This window comes from Vulpes vulpes, chromosome 4 (assembly GCF_048418805.1).
Source record: "Vulpes vulpes isolate BD-2025 chromosome 4, VulVul3, whole genome shotgun sequence".
Classification (NCBI taxonomy): domain Eukaryota; kingdom Metazoa; phylum Chordata; class Mammalia; order Carnivora; family Canidae; genus Vulpes; species Vulpes vulpes.
This window is the reverse complement of record NC_132783.1, coordinates 86,677,017-86,702,933: the sequence shown is the minus strand read 5'-3', so window position 1 is coordinate 86,702,933 and position 25,917 is coordinate 86,677,017. Positions and strand designations below refer to the sequence as shown.

The following is a 25,917-nucleotide window of genomic DNA, read 5'->3' as shown; positions in this document are numbered from 1 at the left end:
GTCTTTTCCACAGAGCTTTTAGATGATTGCCTGGTTGTACAGTTTAATTTGGAAAGCAAATTCCTAATACTAGCGATCTGTAATCATGCTAATGCCATAAAAATAATCAGATTTCAGTGCTGAATATGGACTCTTTCAGCAACAATGATGAACTGTTCTATGCACAGTGAGAACTCCCTTAAGCACTATTAATATTATTATGACAATCATTTGGAAATTAATAATCATCATTTTTGGTTGTTTTTCCAAAGCACCAAGAAGCTCAAAGGCTGCAATAGTTTTAATATCTCAATAGGGCTTCCCATGGTGATTGGTGGGGCACTGCTTTGTTCAGATTCCAAGGATCTGGGAGTATGTAAGTGAATCAGCTTGATATTTAATTATCCTTTCAGAAAATGAATAATGCATATTTTCCTCGACTTACAATGGAGTTACGGCTGGAGGAACCCACTGTAAGTCGAAAATATTTTAAGTCAAAGATGCATTCAATACACCTGACCTCTTAAACATCATAGCTTAGCCTACCCCACCTTAAATGTGCTCAGAACATTTAAATTAGCCTACACCTGGCCAAAATCCTCTAACACAAAGCCTATTTTATAATAAAGTGCTGAATATCTCACGTAATTTGTTGAATTCTCTACTACTGCCGGTGAAAAACAGAGTGGTTGCATATCGGTTGTTTGTTCTCATGATCACATGGCCAGCTGGGGGCTGCAGCTCATTGCCACTGCCCAGGATCACAAGAGAAATCATGCTGTATATCACTAGCCTGAGAAAAGAACAAAATCCAGAACTCAAAATCTAGTTTCTCTGAATGCATATGGTTTTCACACCATTGTAAAGTCCAAAAATTGTAAGTTGAACTACTGTTAAGTCAGGGACTATATGTACATGCTTCTCTGAGATCTCTCCCTTGGTGCCCAGCTCCCTGTTCCTCATCTGCTTCTTACTTTCACACCTTGGAGGACCCACAAGGCAGAGGCTCGGAGGTTTTGCTGTAGTTCAGCTTCCCACTGAGACACTAGTTGGGAGTAGGACATAGTGATGTTCCAGCCACAACAATGTTCAGTTCACTGATCCCCAGAGTTGCTTCTCCTAATGGCTTGTTGGGTGGATGTCTTATATCTATGAGTTTTATTTCTGCTCTGACAGTCTCTGGTTGTGTGTGGGGAGAACACTCTGGAAGTCCAGTGTGTAGGCCTCTGGGGCTGACAGGCTGCTCCAGGAAACAGAAAGGCAAGAGTTATAGTATCTTTCTTCTCTCAGGAGGGGCGTAAAGAGAAGATTTTAAACATTATTTTGGTCAGCTGGTGATCTCCATGTACAGCTATAGAAACTACTTAGAGGTGGTTACATGACCCAAGGTAGCATCTGGAAAAAGGGACAAAGGCCAGGATTTAGCAGATCTGTACTTGCCTTTGTAAATGCCAGGTCCATCCATCCAGAACTTGCAGAGCCATGGAAGTAATCATCCTGTCGTGCACAGTTGGTGGTGGTACAGGATCTGCCCTCTTTTCTTAGATGGAGATCGTCCCAGACTTACTTTATAGACCTGATCAATTGCTAGATTCTCCGAGAGATCATTTTGGATAATCAACCCCTTCTGTTGCAAGCAGATGGCTTTAATTGTGAGTGACAGAGTGTACTTTGAACCAGCCTTGGTAATGACTGGGATTTAAGACAGAATCGGACATGTCTGGATCCAGGGGTTCAGATTCTCTCATCAGGATTCTGCTTCTCTCTTCATCTCTTTTAGGTTCCATTCTCAGGCGGGCTTTCTCCAGGGCAGATGGCCTTCTAGACTTATATTTTTTTGTGCCCAAATCTCAGGAGGAGATAGATTCTTTCTCTCCCACTCAGTTAATGTCTCTGATGTCCAAGCAATGTCTCTGATGTCTCTAATGTCCAAGCAATGTCTCTGATAAGCCTGACTTCATAGTCCTTTAGAGCCAAGAGTTCCTCCAGCAGCCAGTGTGGCTCAGGCCACCCAGACAGAGGGAGAGGTGGGAACTTGTGAGTGACATCCCACCTAGGTTAGAGGCTGAGGATGGAGCTGTCCTTGAGGAAGGGATGTCGGACCCACCCAATAGAAACAGAGCTCTGTACTGCTTCTCCAAATTATTGTGTTAAGTAGGGCTTGGATCAGACAGGCCTGGTTAGAATATTAACCCCATCACTTACCGATCACATCTTCTCGGGCAAGCTGCTTAAGTACACTAAGCCTCAGTTTCCTTATTTGGTTACTGGGAACAATGATAGTACCTGAATCAAAAGGTTAGAACGGTAAAAATCTGAAGAAAATCAAGAAGTCAACATGATGCCTCACACATAACAGGACTCAGCAAATATTGGCAATTTTTATAGGCAACTCCTATTCTAGCAACCCAAGAGATGACCAAGAATGACAGAGGGGACATTCTCATTGTTTTTCTGTTTTTGAACCAGAAAGAGATCTTTCCATATATTTCAAAAGATCAGTATCAAACAAATTTTTTAAATATTTGGCTCTTCTTTCCTGGAACTGTCAAACCCAACTCTAGAAAACTAAGACCACGGTTCCTCTGCTCAATTACATAGAGAAAAGAAGATTGATAAAAAGGCAAGCTGGACTCTGGCCTCATGCCTATTCTAGAACTGTTGATCTGACCTCCACTGAGGGACTCTTCCTCCAACCTCTGGGCTATTTAAAATGTACTGATTCATTCAAGGAACACTTATGGATGCTGAAATTATTTGGCATGAGGTTGTGAGGGAAGAGGATACACAAATAGTCTCAGATTCTCACACTGTAGATGACATATTAATTACAGAGGGGAGTGGGCTCCTTTTGGTGGCAAGATTTCCCATTCCCACCTTAACCGACTGGACCTAGGGTAATCGACTTGAGATTTCCCGATGTGATGCCAACCCAGGCAGATATTCTTAACAGAAGCATTTAAACAGGATCTAATCATGGGGGGAAAATCAGACAAATTCAGAATGTGGGGTACTCTATAAGACACCTGACCTGAGTGCACAGAAAATTAAATGTCATGGAAAACAAAACAAAAAGAAATGGCAGAGGAGCAGTTTAAAGGAGAACAGAGCAGGGATTTGCAAACTATATAGTCCAAGGGCTAATCTGGCCCATTGCCTGTTTTTTGTGAATAAAGTTTTATTGGAACACAGATGTGTCCACATTCCTGACCCCTGAATAAAGAAAGCAACATAATAACAAATGTAATGCCTGAATCCTGACTGGTTCCTGCATCAAGGTTAAAAAAAAAAAAAAAAGAAAGAAAACATCAATAAGCAATTTCAGGGCAAGTTAGAGAAATTTAAAGGGACATAAATTAGAGAAATTTACATGACATTCCTGAATTCATGTGAATTTTCTTGGGCTTGACAACTGTAGCATGATTGTGCTGCACGGTTTCCTTCTTAGGTGTTAAATGCTAAAATATTTAAGGGTTGTGTCATGAAGACGACGATGTACTTATAAATGGTTTGGCCAGAAAGCAAACTAAAAGAATAGAAAAAGAGAAAAGGAAAAGAATACAACGAAAAAAATGTCCAAAATATTAACTGATCAATCTAGATGAAGGGCATACACGTGTTTGTTATACTGTTCTTTCCATATTTCTATAGATATAAAAAATTTCAAAATAAAATCTGACTAAAAAAATTTAAACCCAATGGAAGGATTAATTTAGGGGTCACGTTTAGTGGCCCAGCTGTTATTTTTCTCTAGGCTCTGGCCCTACGTACTGATGCTGTCTTCCAGGACCTTCCCTTAGGATGGAGGATACATGGCGGGGTGTAGAGGTGGGCTGCGTGTCCTCCAAAGATTGCCGCCGCTCTGGAAGGCAGCCCCAACATGCTCTGCTTTTGTAACTTGGGGATTTTGCTTGTTGTCTCTTTGTACAGTAATTCCATCAAGCTGGTGAATCTGCTCTCCATATTTATCAGCACGTGGCTAACAGCAGCCGGGTTTATCCATTTGGTGAGTATCCTTGAAGATGCTCGGGCCTCTGGCTTTTCTGCCCCTTCTGTCCCTGTGTCATTTCATTACTTGAGATTTCTCTCCCTGAAGAGAAACCTCAGCCCCGCAGTGGAAATGTAGGAGGAGAAGCAACTGCACGATGGTCTGGGTTTCCAACCTTTTCACCCCAAACTAGCTCCGGATGGTGAATAATGCTCGCTTCGTTAACCTGGGTTGTTCTGCTCGCTGGTTTGGTGGGGTTTCCATTCTGTCTGCAGTATCCCGAGCAAGCCACGAGATGGCAATGCGTCCCCAGCTAACACTCGCAAAGCTCTAGGCCGCAAGGTTGGAAGTTTGACCCACGTCTCTTAATAAACAACAAATTCAGATCCCTCCATCTCTCTCCGCTTCCCCCTTACAAAAAGCCACCTTTGATTCTCTCGCCTGATGACTTGGCAAGTTATCTTGTATCTCCAGCACGTTAATTCTTTCAAATTATTGACTCTTTGAAAGGCTGACGTTGTTAAGTCAAGCTAGTCTCACCTCCTGGAGGCCGACCTTTATTCCTGCTTTTAGAGACCACAGCTTTTGTAGGAAAGCGTGCTTCCTGCAAACACAAAGTGTTAAAACCAGAAGGAGCCTCCTCTAACTGACGCTTTGAGTAAGGGCGCCTTTCCCAGGCTGAGCCTCTGTTTGGGTTAAGGGGTGGAGGGTGCATTTCATTACCTCCCATTGTCAGGGGGATTTATCATTGCAAAGGAAGGTGCCCCGGGCTGGAAGCCTGGGCTTTCATTCCCCTACTAGATCTACCCACCCCCTTTGCGGATGGAATTCTTGGGTGAAATCACTCCTCCTGGGTAATCATCCTAATCACGAATATGAGCTCACCTTACATTTTGTGAACTAGCTTCTATTCCACCGGGAAACCTCCATGAAAATGGCATATTGAGGCCAAGAAGGGATGTGCGAAAGACGCCAGGTTTTGGAAACTTCCTGTGGACGAAGAGCCAGAGGCTTGGTGATTGGGGGCCTGGAGGCTGGCTGCCCATGTGGGCCGTGCTGGTGGGTGACAGGCACTGCCCACGACGTGGCGGGCTGCAGGGCCGGGATCTGGGGTAGGCCTGGAGAGCCAGCCCGCATCCCTCCCTCTCTCCTGAGAGTAGTATCTGAAGGGTCTCTCCTGCCTACCTCACAGCTTTGTTGTGGCTCGAATTCGATGGGAGGACGGAAAGTGTTTTGTAAAGTCTAAAGAAAAGAGATGGGCACCCTGCACCCCTCGGGGACAAGGGGTTCCCGGTTCACCCATTCTCCTTTCCGTTGAAATGTGGCCTCTGGCTGATTCACCAGCTGCACCGTGGAGTCGTGGCTACAGAGATCTGAAAGCGTATGTCGTGCAAAGCTGAACATATCTACTATCTGGTCCTTTATGGAAAAAGCTTGCTGACCCTCAGTCTGAGGAGTTACACAAAAGCAAGTTGCTCTCCTGAGCTCAGTTGTCCTGCACTCGGGGAAACGCCTGCCTGCCATTTGCAGGGTAGAGCCACCGTGGACATTCTGCAAAGCCCGCAGAGCAGAAGCAGACTCCCAGGAGATACTGTTTGGGGGTTCGGGTGTAAGGTCTGAATGGGCGACGCCCACCAGGCATCCCCTTGGTCAAAATGATGAAAAGAGGAAGCACTTTGTGGGAAAGTCTAGAATTTCTTTGGGGAGCACACGAGCCAGGCCCTTGCAGAGAAAGGGCAGGGCAGGGCTCTCTAGCTCTTTCCTTGGAAGACAAAGCTGTAAAACATGGCCAGGGGCAATGCCTTAAAATTCAGCTGGCTTCCACTCCTTAACAGTGAGAAGAAAGCCACACTAGGGGTGTTTGTCTCTGTTTCTTCCCGTTTCTTCCGCAGTCAGGAGGAAGGCGAGGAAGGCGTGTTTGTGCTACTACCTCCCCACTTTCTCCGGGAGGCTCTGAGTCCTGGCTGGACTCACCCGGGGGCAACAGGCAGCTCGTGTTGAGGCGCCGTGCAGGTGGCACCAGCCTGCTTGAGCTCTTGTGTCCTGGGTTTACCCTACGTATATATGTCATCTCTTCTCTTCCCTGTCCCCTTGCTTTAGGTGGAGAATTCAGGGGACCCGTGGGAAAATTTCCAAAACAACCAGGCTCTGACCTACTGGGAATGTGTCTATCTACTCATGGTCACCATGTCCACCGTTGGCTATGGGGACGTTTATGCAAAAACCACGCTTGGGCGCCTCTTCATGGTCTTCTTCATCCTCGGGGGACTGGTAAAAACTCTTTATTACGATGTTGATTTTTATGGTCATGAATATTTTCTATTATCCATTTCCTTAAAGCTTTGTATTTTGATTCTGTGTTTCTGCATTACAAGCAGGGGATATGGCCCTAGAGTTACAATCAGGCTAAGGAGACCTAAACGCAAAGGTAGATTTTTGTGCGTATCTCTTTGGTATGTTAGACTGGCTTCCCAGAGACCCAGGCACACTGCCCTTGTCAGGGTCAGCCTTGCCGCCCGGAGGAAACCTAATTGTCTTAAGAAAGTGATGCTCACTTATTACGTGAGGTGTCTGCCCCTTAGTAATGTGATTCAGCAGCTGATACTCCGCAAGGACAGCTGCTGTCACCTGACCCCGTAGATGCTGTGGATCCTCTGTAGACAGTTTGCGGTTTCAAGAGATTCCCCCCCAACACCCTTCATGATCCTCCCCTAACTTCCAACAAACACTGTGGCTGGGGCCTACCCTGAAGAGTAGGGTCCCCACAGAGGACAGAAAGGCTCCTAGTCTCACGCAGGTGGACATCGGTATGTGAACCGAGTGTGGGTTTGTACACAGCTGACCGACCCACCCCCCCCACCCCCCACCCCCTGCCACGCAGCGACCCCGGGGGATAGGTTTCCTCCCCCTTTGTAAGTCAGAAAGTTTGGCTATTTGCTTTTCTGGTCTTTGCAGATCATAACGGTCGGTCATGATGTAATTTTCGAGGGGGATTTCTGGCAACCCATGGGCGGCTGCTGCATTTTGTCTTTCAAAGTAGCTCATTTTAAGATTTTTTTTTTTTTGCCACATGTGCAGTAAAAGTGATTAGGATCCTACTTCACACGCAGCTTTCACATATGTACACCGCGCATACATTTATATGATGCATATACATCTCTCTGTTCTGTATGCATACGGCGTATATACATTTCGAAAATGTATATAAATGTACATGTGCGTGTGTCCATTGATGCGAGCATTTCCTGGGCATCGGGGAGGTCCCTGTAGGTAAGGACACCCACTCATCCAGCCACAAGCACAATGTTTGTTGGACAAAACATGGCAGATTTGTGTTCCTCCTTGCTATTCTTTCCTCCCATGTGATTTCCTAAATTCACCTTTTGTGCTTTTTAGTGACTTTTTTTTTTAAGTGGAGAAAGTTTATATTATTTTGATCTTTTGGTGTTGGTTGTCTTTCATCACTCACGAAGGCAGTGATTCTCCTGTGAATTTTAACCAGAAAGAAAGATCTTCTCTTGCAGTTGTGTGTGTGTGTGTGTTTCACCAGCATGTACCCCCTTTACTGATTTCCCTTCAACAGGAAGCACTAGATGTCGACTTATGTATTCCTGTCTCCTTTGTACTTTTCTTGACTGTGATTTTTTTCTTTTTTTTTTTCCGTTGTCCAGGTTGGCTGATGTTTGTTTTGTCCCATGTATTTTCAAGGGCTTGCCCTTTTTGTGCTTTTATTTTTTATAATCTCCCCCCATAGTAGTATACACCTTGGCGGTTCGAACCCCTTTGTGTTTTCGAATCTTAGCACCCCCCCACTTCTGAAAAGGTCACCCCCTTTCTTTGGCCTGTCTTTTCAGTCTCTCTTCTGTCTCCTGTCTTCTCCTCAGGCCATGTTTGCCAGCTACGTCCCTGAAATCATAGAATTAATAGGAAACCGCAAGAAATACGGGGGCTCCTATAGTGCGGTTAGTGGAAGAAAGTAAGTATGCCAAGAGGTTGTGCTGCCTCCACTGGGGTCGAATCCTCTCTGCATGCCATTTTTTTTTTTGGCTCTTGTTTCTTTGTTTCATGCATGTAGGCAATGTTTGCCCGCTACGTGCCCGAAATTGCCGCTCTCATCCTGAATCGGAATAAATTCGGCGGGACTTTTAACAAACATGGAGGCAGAAAGTAAGTCAGTTGCATCAGAAAAGATGTGGTTGAGTGACTTTCAAGAGCCCGTCTGGCGGTGACACCTGAATCCCGCCCCTCACCCCTCTCACCCACCCAGAAGCCTCTGTGAGGCAAGGGCCATGCTCTGTGTGGGGCCCAATGTCAGAATTACCACAGGAAATTGTCACCCGAGGATGGACCACGCAGACCTGTGCCCCTTCATGGCTTTCCCTGCCCCCCACCTTCCCGAGAGACACCCTGCATCTCTCCTGGAAGGGGTCCCTAGATCATGGGGCCTGTATGTTGTGTTCTCATCCCTACCCAGTAAACCAAGTTCATTCATTCTTTACATCAACTGGCTCAGGGATTACATTCTGGTCCCCCAGACTACTGTAATGCCACCCTATGGGGGGATTCTGTGCAGCTGTGATATGGGGTGTCCTCCAGCGGGGAAGTCTTAGGGAGAGCAAGGGCAAGGTCACCTTGCCTACCATCAGGGCCTTGTGGCAACCCGGAAACCAGTTCTCTTCATCCAGGAGGCACTGAGCGTGTCCTCAAAGGGACTCCTCATTCCTCAGTTGAGATTCCTTCTGGGCAACATATATTCCATTTATGGTGTGTCAGGGCACTGCATGCTATTCCTGATGAGTCTTGGGTTTGGCTTTCCGAACATCGGTGCTTTCTTTTTGGGGACTATTTTGTTCCATGCTCAGATCATTTTTATCAATATCAGTATCAATGGATGGCTTTGTTATCAACCAGAAGTCTGACTCCTATGTGAACAGCAGGGCCTTACCGTCTCTGTCCTCTGCCAGACTACCATCTCGGGAGGAGAATGTTGCAGGGGAGACAGGGCCGGTGGCAACCATTCTTTTCTTTTATTTATTTTTTTAAATGCTTTTTCTTGGGTCCTCAGCTTTGTTGTTTTTGTTTCTGACGTTTTGTGTTTGTTTTAACTTTCATAGAGTAACAGGTTCACAGCCTTAATGTACAGCTCAAGGAGTTTGTTGGTACCTACATACACAGCCAGTGATTACCATCCAGATCGAGATGAGAGTATTTTAATCACTCAGGCCCCTTCTCAGTGCTAGAAGCTCCTATCACAGAACTGGGTCCCCCTCCCCTAATACATTTTTCAGATGAACTCTTGAATAGGCTGTTTTGTTTTTTAAGAGAAGATAAAACCATAGGACTACCCTTCCCCCCTCGCCTCCTCCTTGCCTGACAGTCCTGTTGGATGGAACAAACCTCATCTTCTGTTGGTCATTCGGGTGCATCCTGAGCTCAGGTGTCCAGTCCTTCGTTCAGAAAATGAGGAGGTAGAAAAAAAAGGACTCATTTTCTTGAACTACCCACAGGACACCAGTTTCCTTTCAAAGGAACAAAGGACAGTGGGCGAGAGGAGGCCAGTTGGCGTCTCTTCCGTGGAGGCAGCACATTCCTCCACCTTCCCTCTAAATGGAGCCCTCCTCTTCCTATTACCTTAACAGCCCTGGATGAGATGAAAACCAAGCTGTTCTGATTTCTGGGCCATTGGTTGGATCCAAAAGGCCAGATAAGTCCAGAGATTCCCACTGGTCATTTATTCCATTGCCAAGAGGAAAACAGCTCCTCTGTCCATTTTGCCTTTAAGGTGTGAACAGGTCGCCATAAAGCAGAAGGCATTCTGAGAGCCTGGGCTCTCTTTATGGCCTCCCACCCCACTTGCTCAGCCGGGGTTTCCTTATCACTGTCCCTGAAGAAGCACATAAACTCAATTGCCCTGAAGTCTATATTGAAAATATTTCTTGACTCTCACTCCAGGTAAAAAATTTTCTTTTTCCTCTAGACTCCCTTGTCCACTGCGGGTGGGCCGGGTGGCTGGTGGCTTTTGTCGGTGGGTGACCCAGATAGGGCCTCAGAGCTGCAGTTGCTCACCCACCCCGGGTCTGATCTGGTCATCTTTGTTGCCTTGGCACTTCCACTCAAACCCTCGAGTGCTGATGACTTCAGATCACAGACTTCCAGCAGCTTTTGTTCTGGGTCCATCTCCGTCATCTTTTATCACGGCCTTTTAGCCTGGTTTTTCTCTCTTTCTCTATTTTTTCTTCTCCCTTTATGAAAATACACACTTTGCTTTTAATGTTCTCTTTGGGTCTCCAATGTCCCCCGACCCTGAGGACGGAGAGTAGGTCCTGTCATCAACACTGGGACCACTCACTTTACTTTACGCATTGTTTCCTGGTTCAAAAGCTAATTACTAAGTAGTTTAAAGAAGCCCTTTGGTCACTTAGATCTTTCATCAGAAAATATAAGCTCGGGAAAGGAACGGTAATAAAGGGCCATTAGCACCCTTTGTTTGATGTTGTTTTCCAGTCAGTAGAACAAGATTGATGAAATGTTATGTTTGGCCAAAATTTGAGTTTTCATTTGGAATTCAGTGTTGAGAGAATGGGCTGTCAGAATCAATAAGTTTTCTTTCGCTTGGGATATGGGCATGTGGTAGTAATTAGCAATATAAGGTCTTTAGTTGAGCAACCAAGCATGGATTTTGGCAGCAAACATAATGAGAAACTACAGTTGTTCTATTTCTAACGTCAAAAAGTTTCCAGATAAAATTAAATGCATTTGCAAAAGGAAAGCAGCTAAACTTTGTTGAAAGATAGAGTTCAGACTCTTTAAATAGCATGCTTTGCCCTGTGTTCTTGTGTATGCAAAAATATACGCACTAGACTCAGGGGCACACGTACGTACCTATACCCTTCTCCCTAGGATTTCATCAAGTGAATGCCCAGAATGTAATTAAAACATATACATCGTTAAGGGGATTGTTTACATGTGCATATTTTACTCCGAAATAACCTCTCTAACAATGCATTAACTTGTCAGAGAATTTAAGGTAACTTGTGACCCAAAGCTATAGATGCACACAACTTCGAAATCTAAAGGTAATTTAAAGTAAAAAACAACAACAACAACAACAACAAAATAAAAAAACAAAAAAAACCACACACACACACACACACACACACACACACACACACACAAACAAACAAAAACACAAAAACCAGGCAGAGAAGTTTAGGGTTTTGTTTACATGACACCCAGTTTCAGGATATTGAAGAACATGAAGATTTTGCTGGCACATCATTTTCGGTTTTCATCTGTGTGTTTGGCATGAAGTAAATACTCCACACAGCATCCCCAGAACATTATCACCATCAACCTGGGATCAAGCGCCTGGAGTGGCTTCCTCCAGCGCTCCTATGGGTATTCATCACTTGACCTCCCACAGGACATCCAGAGCCAACCATAGATGAGGGGACATGTGTGAGTGTCAGCTGTTCTCTGCTTTATCTTATTATGATGTATCAGGGCTCCTAAGAATAGGAATTGGGTGTCAGTAACCAGGGGTTCCATGAATGGCCTACGCAGGCAGTCTCTGTGGGTTGGAGGTCTTGGGGAAAATTGGCCTCTTGGGCTGAGACTCCAGATCTTATTCAAAAGAGTAGCCTGCCTGCAGCCAGCCTGCCCCCTTGGGGCACTGTCTCCTCCTCCTCCTTCCCTTCATGTAAAATCAAAGCTGCTCAGAGGTGGGAGAGAAGCAGGGTGAGGCTCCCATGGCCTTTGGGATCCCGGCTTGCTCTCCTTCCTCCCACAGCTCCTGCCTTTCCCCCCAGAGATTTCCTCTCTGTGTGTGACTCAGCCACTCCTCCTCAGTTTATGAGAACTGACAAGATCATGCTCCGAGGTCACATGGCCAAGGGCCATGGAAAATAATCAGCCACAGAGAGGAATCCATCTGCCGTAACCCCCTTACTAGAGGTGGCCAGGCTGGGGAGCCATCTAGACCTTGTGTTTCCCATGATGGGCTTCTAGGACTGAGGTGGTCCTAGGCCAGATGAATGGGAGAGGGGAGAATGGGATGAGTTTAGATTATTCTCCTAATTTCTGGGAGCCAAATGCTGAGAGACACAGAAAGAGGAGAATTAATAATGGAGGCCAAGAAGAAGGCGAAAGGAGAGTGAAGGAAAGGTCCCATATCTGAAGGAGGAGACTGGGGCCCCCCTTGTGGTTGGGGGAAGAGTTGTCACAGACTAACCTGTCTCTGGTCCCAATGCAAGAAAGCTGTCTGTGGAACTTAAATGCTATGGCTCCTCTTAGAACTCTTCTTTATGTAGACAGAGGAGTCCACGTATTTGCAGATGAGAAGCGAATCAGTACGGCCCAAAGCTCTAAGACTGCTGTCTCTGACAGTAGTAATACCTACGGACTTGCATGTTTCTTAATCCTCACAGCAACCCCACAAGGAAGGTGTTATCTCTCTTTGCAGTGGGTGAGGAAACTAAGGAACAGAGAGGTTGCGCGACTTGCCTGACGTCACACGGTGAACACAGGGTAGATTTGAGGTTTGAACTCTGGGGCAATCTGCTTCACTGGGCCATAGAGATCACCTAGAGATCACCTTCTAGAATCCCTTTGTGTTCTGAACCCCATGATCATCCTGTGGTTGTGTGTTTTTATTCATGTGGACCCATAAGTGGGGCCACACCACTGTGCACATGAGAAGAAGAGGAAATGGATGAGTATCACTGTGGGCCTGTCTCTTCTGTACGCTTGCCTATTGCTTCTAAGATTCGTGCCCCCCCAGAGTCCAGGACAAAAAAATCTGGAGAGGGGACAAACCATTTCTTCCTGGATTTTGCTCATTCGGTTAGACTGGAAATGTATTTACCTCTTGGACCCTTGCAGCAGTGAGAGGCTCGCAAGGATGGACCGAGGTATTAATGACGGAAATATGATTTGTGCCTTATTTGTGGGTCTCCACACTTCCAACCCCTTCCTGAGGAATTCATTTTCAAGGCTACCAGCCATGGTGGCTTGTAGTGACCTGCCAGATGCAGGCACCCCCCACCCCAGGCAGGGCCTGCCTGAGTAGCATCTAAGAAGAGCGTCCCCTGCCTTGGCAGACATAGCCACCTGTTCCCTTCAATTTCCTGGCTGGTCTGCAGCCCAGCTCAGAGCACTTCTCTGGTGCTGGTTTTCTTAACTGTCATGAGGATTAGCGTAGCAGGAGCCCCTCCTGGAAAGTCCTCTATTAGATATTCTCTCTGGGTTCATCTCGGAGTTTTGGGTTGGCAGCATTAAGTCTCAGGAGGCTTGGGTCTTCCGGGAGGGAGTTAGGGCAGTCTGCCTTCAACATGAGGGGTGGCCTTGGGATTGTAAGAGGAGGGCCCTGAAGCCACAAAAGTCGGCAGCATTTATCACGTTTTTCCATTTATCTGCTGAAAACAGATAACTTTAATACGTTCGCTAATGTAGCGGGTATATTTTAAGGAGCATTCAATACTAAAGACAAGAATTTCAGGAGCTAAGAAGTACTAGAGCACAATTAGTTTCCTGCCTCCCTCTCCATTCCTGTTCCCATGTCCACTGGCTCATTTTCAGTCTGTGGATGTTTACCGCATGCCCCCCACGCCCGGCACCATGCGGGTTGTGTTGGGTGCCAGGGATTCGGTGGCGAGCCAGCTATCTCCGTGGGACCTGTCCTCATGAAGGTTGCAGTCGCCAGGCAGTTACAGGCTACGAGCCAGGCTATGACTGACGACAATACCAAGTACAAGTTTTAATGTGCATGTGGCAAAAATGAAAAGAAGAAAGACTAAAATTCTGTTATAGAGCCAAACGAGATGACTTACTGGAATGAAGTCCTGGGAGGCAGCATTTCAGAGGAGGGCATGTTACAGCCTGTTCCATGGCTGCTGACCCCAGTTCTGTTACTTCTAAGCTGAGGAGAGCTAACACCTCAGTTTTAAAATTCACATTATGGGGCACCCAGGTGGCTTAGTCAGTTAAGTGTCTGCCTTTGGCTCAGGTCACGATCCCAGGGTCCTGAGATCGAGTTCTGCATCGGGCTCCCTGCTCCTCCCTCTCCCTCTGCCTCTGCTCTCCCTGCTTAATTCTCTCTCTCTCTTTCTCTCTCTCTGTCACTAAATAAGTAAAATCTTTAAATAAATAAATAAAATTCATATTACATGAGCCCCTTTTATAAGCAGCCGTCTTTGGTTCTGCCTCCATGGGACTCAGTCTTGAAATCTTATTTTCCTCCCAGTCCCTACTTTGCCTGTACAGTAGTCTCTACTGACTTATCAGGAGAGGCCATCCTTCCCTGACCTCTTATTATTGGGATATTATTTAATTCCATACCTCTTCTCATATCAGACATACTTTCCTCATCTCTCTCTGTGTGTCCTTTGTTCCTTTCTGAGACCACTTTCTATTCCCTCTTGCCGAGCTGTCTTGAAATGCCGCTCCATTTTTTCTACCACACTCAACTTTTGCCCGCTGTGGTTCTAGACTACATTTTGTTGTTTAGAGATTTGGAATCTTAAATGAGTTATGGTGCCAGAGCCGGCATTGCAGTTGACCCTTGAACACAATGGGCTTGAACAGGTGGATTGTTTGGATAAATACAGTACAGTAAATGTGTTTTCTCTTTGTTATGATTTTCCTAATCCCATTTTCTTTTCTCTCACTTTATTGTAAGAATACAATCTGTAATATATGTAACATATAAAGTAGGTGTCAATTGACTATGTCATTGGTGAGACTTAGGTCTGTTAGGTCTACTAACTTAGGTCTGTTAGGTCTACTAACAGCAGGCTGTTAGTAGTTACATTTTTGGGGTCTCCAGAGTTACATGTGGATTTTTGACTGCACCAGGGTTGGTGCCCCAAACCCAGGGTGTTCAAAGGTCAACTGTATTTCTTTACAAAGACTTACTGGATCTACCCCAGAGTCTACCCCCTCCTTGAGGAGAGCTAGCTTGAGTCATGCCTTCATCACCATCTAGTCCACACATGATTATTGAGGACTTACCACACACAGGCACTGGGGATAAATGGATTCACACCCAGAGAGACTTCCAAATATACTACATCTCTCTTGACCTACTCATTATAATATTTGGCCACCAACACGGTCAGAGAGTTCAAACTCAGAGCTTATTAAACCTTCCCTCTTGGTTCCCAGAGGTGACCGACTTCCTACAATAACATTTCCATCTTGATTTTTTCTGATAAGGGCTGACTCCAGCACTTGGGAATAGGATGTGGGGTTAATTCATGGTGTTGTCTTAGGCCATCTTTCTTTTCACCTCTATGCATAGCTCAGGCAACACTACCTCTCCCTTTGGCAGGTAGGGATGTGTCCGGTAGGGCAGGGGGGTTGGGGCTACTCCTGTGGGGAGCATTTCCTATAGGATGCCATTTATGATTTCTGTATCACAGACATCACTCTGGTTGAAATGTGACTGAGGCTTTGCATTTCACACAAACTTCCATCCCTTGACAGGAAGCCACTCAGCCCTCTCCTTGCATGGCCCACGTGATTCCCAGCCTGAACTCCCGGCAATGTTTTCAGATGCCTAGATTTTAAAAGCCATAAATTAGCAAATCATCAACATATCACCAGGAAGGATCATCTGGTAGCCATTCTAGTCAGAAGGAAACACAGGCCCCAATAACTGATCTTCGCAAAGATATGAAGAACTGTAGACAGACAGATACAGTAAATAGGAAGACAAACAGATAATTCAAGTTGACAGATCATCTTGGACTGATTAGACATTCTGCTTTGATTACCATTAAACTTTTGGGGGAGGAAAAAAGAATTGAGTTTGCCCTAATACTTTGGAAAAATGACCCCTTGACTACTTCTGAAATTCAGAACTGAGGCGCAGATACCAAAAGCAAGTGTCATTAGATGCTGTATCATATAATGTAACATGCTAGGTATTCCTTTCTGATGAGAGGGGTCTTGGTGGGTGTGGATGTGGGCGCTTCTTTCTTTGCATCTGCTTTGGATTCTTGTAAGCCACATCTTCAGTCCCTTTCAAACTTGAAGCTCTATTTAAAGAGACTTGGATGCATATTAAATCAATTTCCTGATAATACTAATGGAATGAAGGCTTGTCCCTCCCTCCCCCTTCCACTTTCCTGCCATCTCTCTTCTCTTCCACATACTTATCAAAATGTTCCAGCTATTGTTCTGAAAACAAGAATAGAAATGTAGGTGGGAGATGAACTGTATACCTAAAAAAATAAAAAAGTCATATTCAAACCTAGACTTTTGCTCTCAGAGAAGTCTTTCTTCCATAAAAAAAAGAATTCCAAATATGACTTTTCTAATTATAATCCCTGAAAAGTCTTTCAGCACAACCTCACGTTTGATTGGGTGAATCCTTGCTGGGTAGGTTCCAAATCTAAAGAACAAATGCCATCATCCGAGAATGAGTTGCACTGTGTTTTCTGTCTTCCTGCTATGTCATTCATTGCGATAGAAGTCTTTCCAGAGCTGTGCAAAGTCATTCCTATTAGACTTGGGGTTTGTCCCACTGATGCTGCCATCATACACCAGGAAACTTTCTAACTGTCCAAACCTATCATCTCTTTCCATAAAAAGAACTTTAGATGCTGTTGCAACATGAGACTCATGGAAACCTGATTCTGTGTCTCTCAGGGTTCACGGTCTCACATCTAGTATGAGTGCTGCATAACAAGGACCTGCTCCCACTCCAGAACCATGGGGACTGCTCCAGATATGGGTACCGATTGTTAGTAAAAGCAATCTCATCTCCCCTCTGTATACCTTCTTAATTAGGGGACGTGGAGGCAGTTAAGAGATAGATTCATGCCCATCTCTGCGAGAGGTTTAGTGATCTTAGCCTCTGACCTCAAAGGCAAATGCCAGCTAGGCTGTAGAACAGATTTAGGAAAGTTCCCATCCCAACATGTTTGCTCAGCTAATAAGTTTGGGAGCCCCTTCCATGTTCCAGTCACTGTGCTAAGTGCTGTGGTTGAAGGACAAGCAGGAACTTGTGATTCTGATCTCCTGGAGCTTACCTGAGATGTTGACCAACAGAACGATCCAAGGAACAAATGGTAGCTAAACAAAAGCTTGATTATGTAGGAGCATCATCCCAGTGAAATGCTTTTTGGCAAGAATTTTGTTCAATGAAATCATGAAGGCTGCAAGCACTTTCAGGGGAGTGCTTCTAAAAGCAGTTGATTAATTCATATTGTTAAAATGTACCCATTGCAGTAGTTTGGGGCAAAAGTAACAGCAGGGTGATTGTACACCTAACAATCCATGGTTCTAATGATGGACCCAGTAAACAGGGATACAGAGAGACTTGGGAGGGTGGTAGAGCTGCTGATGCAACCCCCAGCCCCCTCTTTGTCATCCCTTATAGTGTCCCCTGGTGGTATGTTATGCCTCAGCAAGCCCTGGAACCTGTGGACTCCTCCTAGTTCTTATGTGTGTAATGGATGATGGAGGCTGGCTACTATGTTGGGTCTACTCAGAGTGGATTGGATAGCTAGCAGTGTATGCCAACTGGGCCAACACCCTTGTATGACTGGGGAACAAGGCCAGGATGTGTTAACTTGATTGTATGGGAACACAGTCCCAACAAGATATGCTCTAGGGCCATGAGGCATGATTTTCCATGGGTGTTAGGGGGAGGTGGGCCTCACTTTGCAGATCAATGCTAACATACCTCCCCTCTACAAGGGCAAAAGTAAGAACCAATTCTTTACTTGGACTCATTTTCCCTCTATTCCACCTTCATCCCTGAAGGGTGTGGTTGACCTTTGCCTTAGTCTTCCCTACTCTTGGTGCCTCCTGTTCAGAAGCAGCACCACCCAGTAGAGACAGGCAAATCTACTTTGATCTGCATAGAGGAAAGTGATGTTCAGTGCCCTGATTTCTCTGTAAGAGTGGAGCACCTTCTAGGATCGGAAGAATCAAGTCAAAGGAAGATTGATGTGCTTGAAAATGGCCAAAGGCCACCAAACCCAAAGTAAGGGAATGAATAAAATGTGGAAGGGCATAGGGTTGGGGAGAGACACAGTGTAATTTGTGAGTTGGGCAGTTATGGAATTGCCTACTTAAGAATTGCCATACAGGTCCTCTTCTAGGAAGGAAGGAAAGAAGGAGGGGAGAGAAAGAAACCAAAACAACATGAGCATGCTGGGTCCATGTGAAAATTAAATGAGAAACTAAGGTGAGGGTAAACAACTCTTCCAGTCAGGAGCTCTCTGGTTACAGGCAACAGAAACTGATTCTTGCTAATTTAAGCAGAAAAGGAATTTTTTTGAAAGTTAGGGTACCTTAAGGAATTCAGAGGAAAGCTGAAGAGCAAGATCTCAGAAAGGACACTGTTGAGCCAGCCAAGCCACCCTGGGATCTGGCACTCAGGGACAGTCATTACAGGGTTTTGCCATCAGGATGGATCCCACTGGGAACTTAGTGTCACTCCATAGAAGACTGACAAGAATTGATTGGCCTAGCTCAGGCAGGGAACCTTGATTCAAGGTCCTAAGACTATATCTGACTGAGGAGGGCATTTTAATTTTCCCAAATTAAAAATGAAGTGCCATCGACAGAAGAGAGGATGCTTGCTGGATAGGTCGAGACAACCAATGCCTCCTACACTGCAGTTCTTAGGATTGATTGATTGATTGATTTTTAAATATTTATTTATTTATTGGAGAGAGAGAGAGTTGGGGGAGGGGTAGAGGGAGAGAGTCTCAAGCAGAGTCTGTGTGAGCTCGGAGCTCGGAGCCTGATGGGGGGCGGGCAGGAAGGGTGTGATCACATGACCCCGAGTTCACAACCTGAGGTGAAACCAAAAGTTGAACACTTAACCAACTGGGCCACCCAGGCACCCTTCGGAATTTATTTTTAAGGCCTGGATGGAGGCACCTTTTAGGCAATAAGCTACAAAAGATGTGTGATCACTCCATGTGTGTGATCTAATTATGGAGATCTAATTGTGATCTGGGATGGTGAAGGTACAGACACAGGCCACAGTTTAGGTCCTGACTATTTGTATATGGTAAGATGTACCCACTTTGTGCAGAAAGTTCTAGTCTGGTCAGGACATCTCAGTATTCACTGTTGGCGCCACCAGTAGTCTGTCCTGTGACCTTGGGGCTCTGTTTTACAGAGGTGCCTTTGCTGCACTGTTGGGATCTATTTGCTCAGCCTTCTGCCCCTGTTTAGGGAAACAGCAAAACAGCCTGTCTCTTTCCAGAATAGCTCTATTGACAGCTGGATGAGATGATTACTTTATTCTCTTCCTCACTAGGAGGGAGAAGGCATTTCCTTTCTTTGTAATTAGCAAAGTACTAGCTGTGGCCCCGTGTAGGAGATTTTCTTATCTCTAACCCTCCTTGGGCTTTTCTTTTGTTGGCTTTGTTTTTTCATTAGTTTTAACCGGAAATGGCTACAGCCAGGGTTTGAGACTGTGACCTCAATACACATTCATTGTTTTGTTTTGATTTTTGTCCTCCTTACATGTCTTGTTCTTTCACAAGCTTGAAACATGATAGTAGATCTGAGGCAACAGAGTCAGCCAATGATCTATCTGACAGTCTCACGATTAATGGTTGTATTTCTTCTACACTTAGAGTGGCACAGGGTGGCCAAGACAAGCATGTCTTACCAACCAGTCTACTGGGCAGCAGATAGTTCTGGAAAGTCTAGTGCTTTGGGAGTCCTGAGCCAGGTCCCAAGATGGGGTAGAAGGATGGGATCTATTCAGCCTGGAGCTAGCTTTTGTTGACCAAAAGTGAACTCCCTTACGTGGAAGTCAGTTCCTTTGGGACAATCTCTCAGCACTGGAGGAAGTGGGAAGGCGGGAGTTGGATCAGCCTCCTTCCTTTTGGGCAGTGGGGTCGTGCACCTCAGGGGAAAACCTGGGTAATGGCCACCCTGAAAGACATGACCCAAACCAGGGGAAGCTGTGTGACAAAGCAGCCAAAGAAAGCCCTACCAGGTGACAATGGAATGTCAAGCCCAGAGTCTGCCCAAACTCAGCTTGCATAAGAGTCTTGGAAAGATACTTATTGGACACTGAATGGTTCAAATTCAACCTTGGAGGGACAGCATGAACTTGTAGTGCTGACCACTGTGTGATTTGGGTTGTGGGGTCTCTTGCCACCCAAACCTTGCTTTCTACATGATACAATGCTGCTGAATGCCCTGGACAAGTCCTTCTTAAAATTCATCCCCATCAAGTCGTTGGCTACCCGTGGTGGGGGTTGTTGTGGGGAGGTGGGATGGAAAGAGCATGATTAGAAGTCTCAGCAGAAAGACAGAAGAGATTCTAGCATATGTATTTGATATAAATATTATAGTTTTACAGAGACATCTAGATCAATATATGCCACATTTCATCTACCTCTCTGACAAAGTGAGCACAATGTATTCAGGGAAAGCTGTATAGGATTTTCAATTTACTCTGTGTGATTTATTGTGACAGGATAGCTATGGGTTTTTTAAGTTCTTTATACTTGTTCCAGTAAAAATGGATATAGTATCTTTAAAAATAAACAGCCCAGAGCTGTGCATTTTACATTGTCTTCCTAGAATGAGGCTCTGCTAAAGAGAGATCTGAGACCTCCCTGCCCCGGGAGGGCGGGGGGGGGTAGTGGGGAGGAACCTGATGCAGTCAGATTTGCCTCAGTTCTGCTCTTTAGCTGTTTCGAGGATGCTGGGGGTGGCGGAGAGGGTGAGCAGAGAGAGCTGAATTAGGAAGCACTACAGACGTCTAGACAAGATAGGATGGTGGTGTGAACTAGAAGGCACATTGAGCTGGAACTCTGCCGGGGGGGGGGGGTGGGGGGGTGGGATCCATCAGTGTCTGTGGGTGCAGCCCACTCAGTCTGGGCCCCTTCATTTTCATTTTGTAGTGACTGGCCCCAGTCTCCCAATTCCCTGCTCAGGCTCCTTTCAGCAGCATCAGCCTTTCTTCTCTCTAGATAGAAGTCATCAAAGCCAGGAGGTAGGACTGCTCTTGCTGTGCTACTCAGCATGTCCTAAATCTCTGGCCCTCAGTTTCCACATCAAAATAATGCAGGCACTAGACCAAACATTCCCCAAGGGCCATTCTGATACTAAGATGAACATGAGTCTATGGAGTGGAGCCCATCCCCGTCATGGTTCCCTTTTTCAAGGCTACTGACTTGAAGCAATGCTACCCAAGTGTTCTTAAAAGCATGTATGTTTTTGTTTTCATTCAGCTCAACTCAACCTCAGTGGGCCTCTGAAGGCCGCATCCACTGGAGCCTTTCAGAGTTTGGGGGTCCTCTCAACATCATCCTCTTATGCCTGCTGCCTTAGGTCACCTCCCCTAAGTTGTCCATTCTGAAAGGCAGCAGTGGAACTGAGCTCTGAAGCAGATCCCAACTCAACTGGGCCATCCTGGCTTCCCTCCACCATCTCCAGGAAGGAAGTAGAGTGATTGAGGAGAATGCATGGGATTTCCTTCTGGAGGTGGAGATGCTTAATGATGGGGGAGGCACATCCATATTCATTTAGTAAAGATGTACCCATGATAAAAGCACTTGGCAGTTTTCTGGTGAATCCTGCTAGAGTTTGTAATAGTCAAGCATTATTCTTATTCTGGTTGTCACACTCATCTACTGACACCAGGCTTGCTCCATGACACCCCTAATTCAGTGTTATCCACCCTTAATTCAGTGTTACCCACTCCTAATTCAGTCCAGTCTATGTTTATGGAGCCCTGCATACTTGCTTACACTGGATGAATAACTCTTTTACACAGAATGCCATCTGCTACTATTCTGGCATTTAAGATGCTTCTTCATGCATCTGAGAAGAATCTTTTAATCCAGCCATTAATGTTGGTTTATCCCAAGAAAGATTTATTTACAGAACTCGACAAAATTTTAAAAACAAAGAAGTCCCATTGGATCAGAAATGATTATTGATTTAGGTTTGTTGGCCATCTTCACAAACCACACGGCCAGGCCCCATAGAAATCTCTCATTAAGATTGCCAACAGTTTAAAGAAGTTTAATCTAGAGCCACTCTGGGAACAGTGTTAGTTAACTTCATAGTGTAAACTTTCCTAAATATTCTCCATTATAAATGGATCATTTATCATCTGGATCCTTGGGCTGGTGAGGTAGTCCTGAGCTGGACATAGCATATAATGTCTAACATGGATATTTGCATCACTTTGTCATCCCTTGGCTTGACAAATCATTGTGACTTCAGTGTAAAAAACTTGGTTTAGAGTTTCGGCCATCACTCGGCCTTTGCTTTCTCGACCACATGCAGCCAGCATCTAGTGATGCCACAACATTGGGATGTTTTAAGTGAGAATCATCTCTTTCTATCCTAGTCTCCAGGTTAAGCGTCTCTCCTGTTAGACCCCTCTAGCATTCCCTCCACTGAGTGACCAGGAGGACATCCTGTTGGCCCAGCCCCGCCCGCCATAGAGGAGTGGAAGCTACAATCCTCCAGCCTCTGCTCTCTACACTCCATCACTTTCATCTTAGTGAGCATTAGAGCCGGGGACCTGGGTCACATCCTGAACAAGTCACTTTCTTGCTTTGGGATGTCAGGCATGCGACTTAAGGAAATTGAGGTTAAGAGAGGTTATCTGCAAAGATGCAGATTGTAGGAACATGGGGTTGTTTGAGGATTAGGTGAGATTCCAGGGGCCCTAGAGCACTTTACATCTGTTTACCTACTGATTTATAGATATCACTTGCGTCCTACCATTTAATAATGCTTACAATGGCCCAACCTTTCACTGGGCCCTTCACATATATTATCTATTTAAATAAATCCTCAAGATAACCTCATGAATCAGGTACTAGCTCCAGCCCCTCTGAGACTCTGACGTTATGGTTGTAAAATGCAGAATTGGTACCTTACCTAAGACTATTTAGTTATTTAGTGTCTGAGGCTATCAAAGTACGAATCTCACATGGTAGATTTGTAGGTGTCATGGAATCTGGCAGAGATAATTTTGGATGAGGATCTTTTTGGCATCCTTCAAATCGTACACTGTGAATAACCATCACTCTGCATCCAAGGAGGGCACACTCTGCTCGCAGTCTTAGAATATTTTCAGTTGTATTTTCAATCACTGAGGATATAAGAAATTCTGCTTCTCTTTTCCCTGCAATAACATCCTTCCCCCAACTACCATCCCTGGAATTTTCAAAAGTCCTGATAATATTTCTGGAAATTAAATTTTCCCCTTTCACCATCCATCCCTTGTGCTCCTGCAGGCCCCACCCCCACCCCCTCCCGGCTCCCTCAGACACAGGCTGATGGGAGCAGATCTTCTAATGCAGATGCTGAGTTAGAGAGGTGACTTCTCCCCATCCATCAACTCTAACTGCATTCAAACATGTTCAATATGTGGGCTTCTTGATAACTTCCACTGTATGGAAAACAAAATGGAGGGAAATGATTATTGGCACAAAAGGGGGAAGTCATAAATCTTCAAATCAGATATAGGACAGATTGGAACAATATGGGTTCTCCAAGGTTGCCATGATAATGTACCTAATAACTCTCCTTGGGCAAAAAGGCAATCTGCTTTCAATCAATCTCGCTTTTTCTGAGCAAAAATACCAATTATGTTGAAGGAAGATTTTTTTTTCTTCCTTTTTGATAAAGGCTGCTCTCCACCCCAGAAATCATGCTGTAGCTAAAAGATATATATTCTCAATTGTCTAGAATGGTATTGGACAGCTAGCTTCAAATGAGGAAAGTCAATCCTTTTTTGTCTCTCCTCTCCTGCCTGCATTTGTCTACTTCTTAAGAGAAGTGAAAGCTAATTAAAGGCTTAAGGGATAATATTGATTGCATTGGAATATATTTTATATGTACCCAGCACATTTTCAACTAAGAGAACCCTGACTCTTTCTAAGGCTGAATAAATCAGCTGGCGGGGCCTTTGATTCAAGGGTGAGAGGGTGAACTCATCTCCTTCCCTTCCACTTCTCACACATCTGTCCTAGAGATGAATGATTTCAGAACAGGGAGAGGGAATGCTGGCAGATGTTCATTCAGTCCTTTGCGTACAGGATGGGAAGGATGAATGTTCAGGCATTTCCCTGGACCTATCATTGATTTGAGTCCAGCTTTGAATAATCACCAGGCTTCTACTAGTATAGAACTTTGAGCTTTGCAGTGCCTGGGGTGGGAGCTGGCTGGGTGGTATTAACCTCTCAGCTCCCTCATCTTTGAATGGGGATAAGGAGCTTGCCTAGGATCACACACAGCCTTGGTTGGCAGAGCAAAGAATCCAGTCTGGCTTATTTTCACATCCAGGTGAGAGGGAGGGCCCCAACCACACATATGTCCTGTGGAGGAACCCTACGTTGGATTCATGCTGGCCTTGTTCTTAGTCATGGAAGTCTGCAGGCAGAAAGTGTGAGAATTGCCCCATGCAGCTCCAGATGTCAGTTCAGGAGGGAGATCCATTTCTCCGTCACTTTCTGAATACACTTGGCAAATTCAAAATCAGAAATCTTATTCAAAACGTGCAAATTCATTTGCAGCCTGTTTTGTCCATATAAATGCACTTGTGCTACAAGAAATATTTTAAAATATGACATGATAAAAATGTATATAACCCAAGGATTCTCTTCATGTCCCATGTCCTGACAATGCGTACTTCTGGAGGGAGCTACTCATATGGGTTTGGGGCATTTGGATGGTGGTGAAGGGACCTCCCTGAACCTGGCTGGTACTGGCCAGGTTCAAACAAAGTGATCGTGTTGGAACGTCCCTTCTGAGGCAGCCCCCTGACGGTCTTTCCTCCTTGTGATGGCCTGGTGCTTGCCCGGCCACTAAGTGCAGCACCGTAACAATAACAGTCCATAATAGTGATATTATTAACTGCATTGTGCATATTATTGATTTACTCTTTGTTCTGCATCATTATCCTTTCACCAATGAGTTTACTGCCTTATTCTCACATACTTAGTCAAGCACCAAATTACAACGAAAGGGCAGGCTCTTGTAATGGCATCTAATGGAACATTGCATAAGTGATCATCACTTCCTCCCATTATGAGCTGCCTCCAGCCAATGAGCTTTCTGCCTTATTGGAATGTGCACAGAGCAATTATGAGGTGCAAGGGGCCTAGCCATTCTAAATTTTTTCCCACGAAATTACCGTGCTTCAGTGTTCGCCACCTGCCCATGCCTCAGAGCCCAGCCAGGGATTCGGCCTCTGTTACTAGCAGTCTGAGAGGCACAGAGACACGGGCTGAGCCCCTTGCCACAGTCTTCTTATTAGAAGCCAGCAGGTTTCCTCCCCACAGCCAGGCCTCGGCTTTGGGTTGTGGGGCTAACCCTTGCACGAAAGGGCTTACTCCTGATGGAGCGTCAGATAGCAAATGTCTGGCTACCACGGGGTAGCCAGATTGGTTCAGATTCATCAGACTGATCCAGGAGCACAAAGATGTTGGGGGGACTGTTGTCCTAGAGGTTCTGGAAAAGAGGGAAACCACCATCTCCAGAAACAGGAGTCCAAAGCTCCCTGGATCAAGGCAGACAATTCCAGCCTCATTCCTTTCTAGCTTCTCCCCATCTTGAAGTCAAATGCTTTGGCCCTCGTGGAAATCTCAGACACCCTAGGGAAGCAGCTATCTGGGGATACACAGCCTGCGGCATGATCTCCAATTCCATAGGCGTCCCATCCTCATTTAGCCCTGAGTAATGCTCACTTACTGTAAAGTGTTACATGCCCCCATTGTCGGAGGAGTTATGGCGGAAAAATGCAAAATTTCCTTTTTACTGCTTATGGCCAGCAGAGCCCATAACGTGTCAAGCCGCACATTAGCCACCCTGATAAAAGTCCGCTTTCTTACACACAAAATCATCGTTTCAGCAAGATTTGTTATCTCATTACCTGATAAGCTCTATGTCATAAACCAAGACTCATTCGGTAAATCTCTCAAGAGGACGCTTTGTGGGCAGAA

General features: G+C 45.3%; 1 protein-coding gene across 32 annotated transcripts in view; it reads left to right on the top strand.

Moving 5' to 3' along the window:
- The window catches only part of KCNMA1 (potassium calcium-activated channel subfamily M alpha 1), a 717,848-nt gene that overhangs the window by 481,007 nt on the left and 210,924 nt on the right, over positions 1-25,917 (top strand). For 31 of the 32 annotated variants that reach the window (XR_012001127.1, XR_012001126.1, XM_072756332.1 and 28 more), the window contains exons 7-9: positions 3,910-3,985; positions 6,068-6,238; positions 7,852-7,943. Coding sequence is in view for 30 of the 32 variants with exons in the window: in XM_072756332.1 (XP_072612433.1) it covers positions 3,910-3,985; positions 6,068-6,238; positions 7,852-7,943 (339 nt within the window). In the remaining 2 variants the exon portion in view is untranslated. Of the gene's footprint in view, positions 1-3,909; positions 3,986-6,067; positions 6,239-7,851; positions 7,944-8,042; positions 8,135-25,917 lie in introns of all 32 variants that reach the window. The other variant, XM_072756337.1, reaches the window with a different exon arrangement.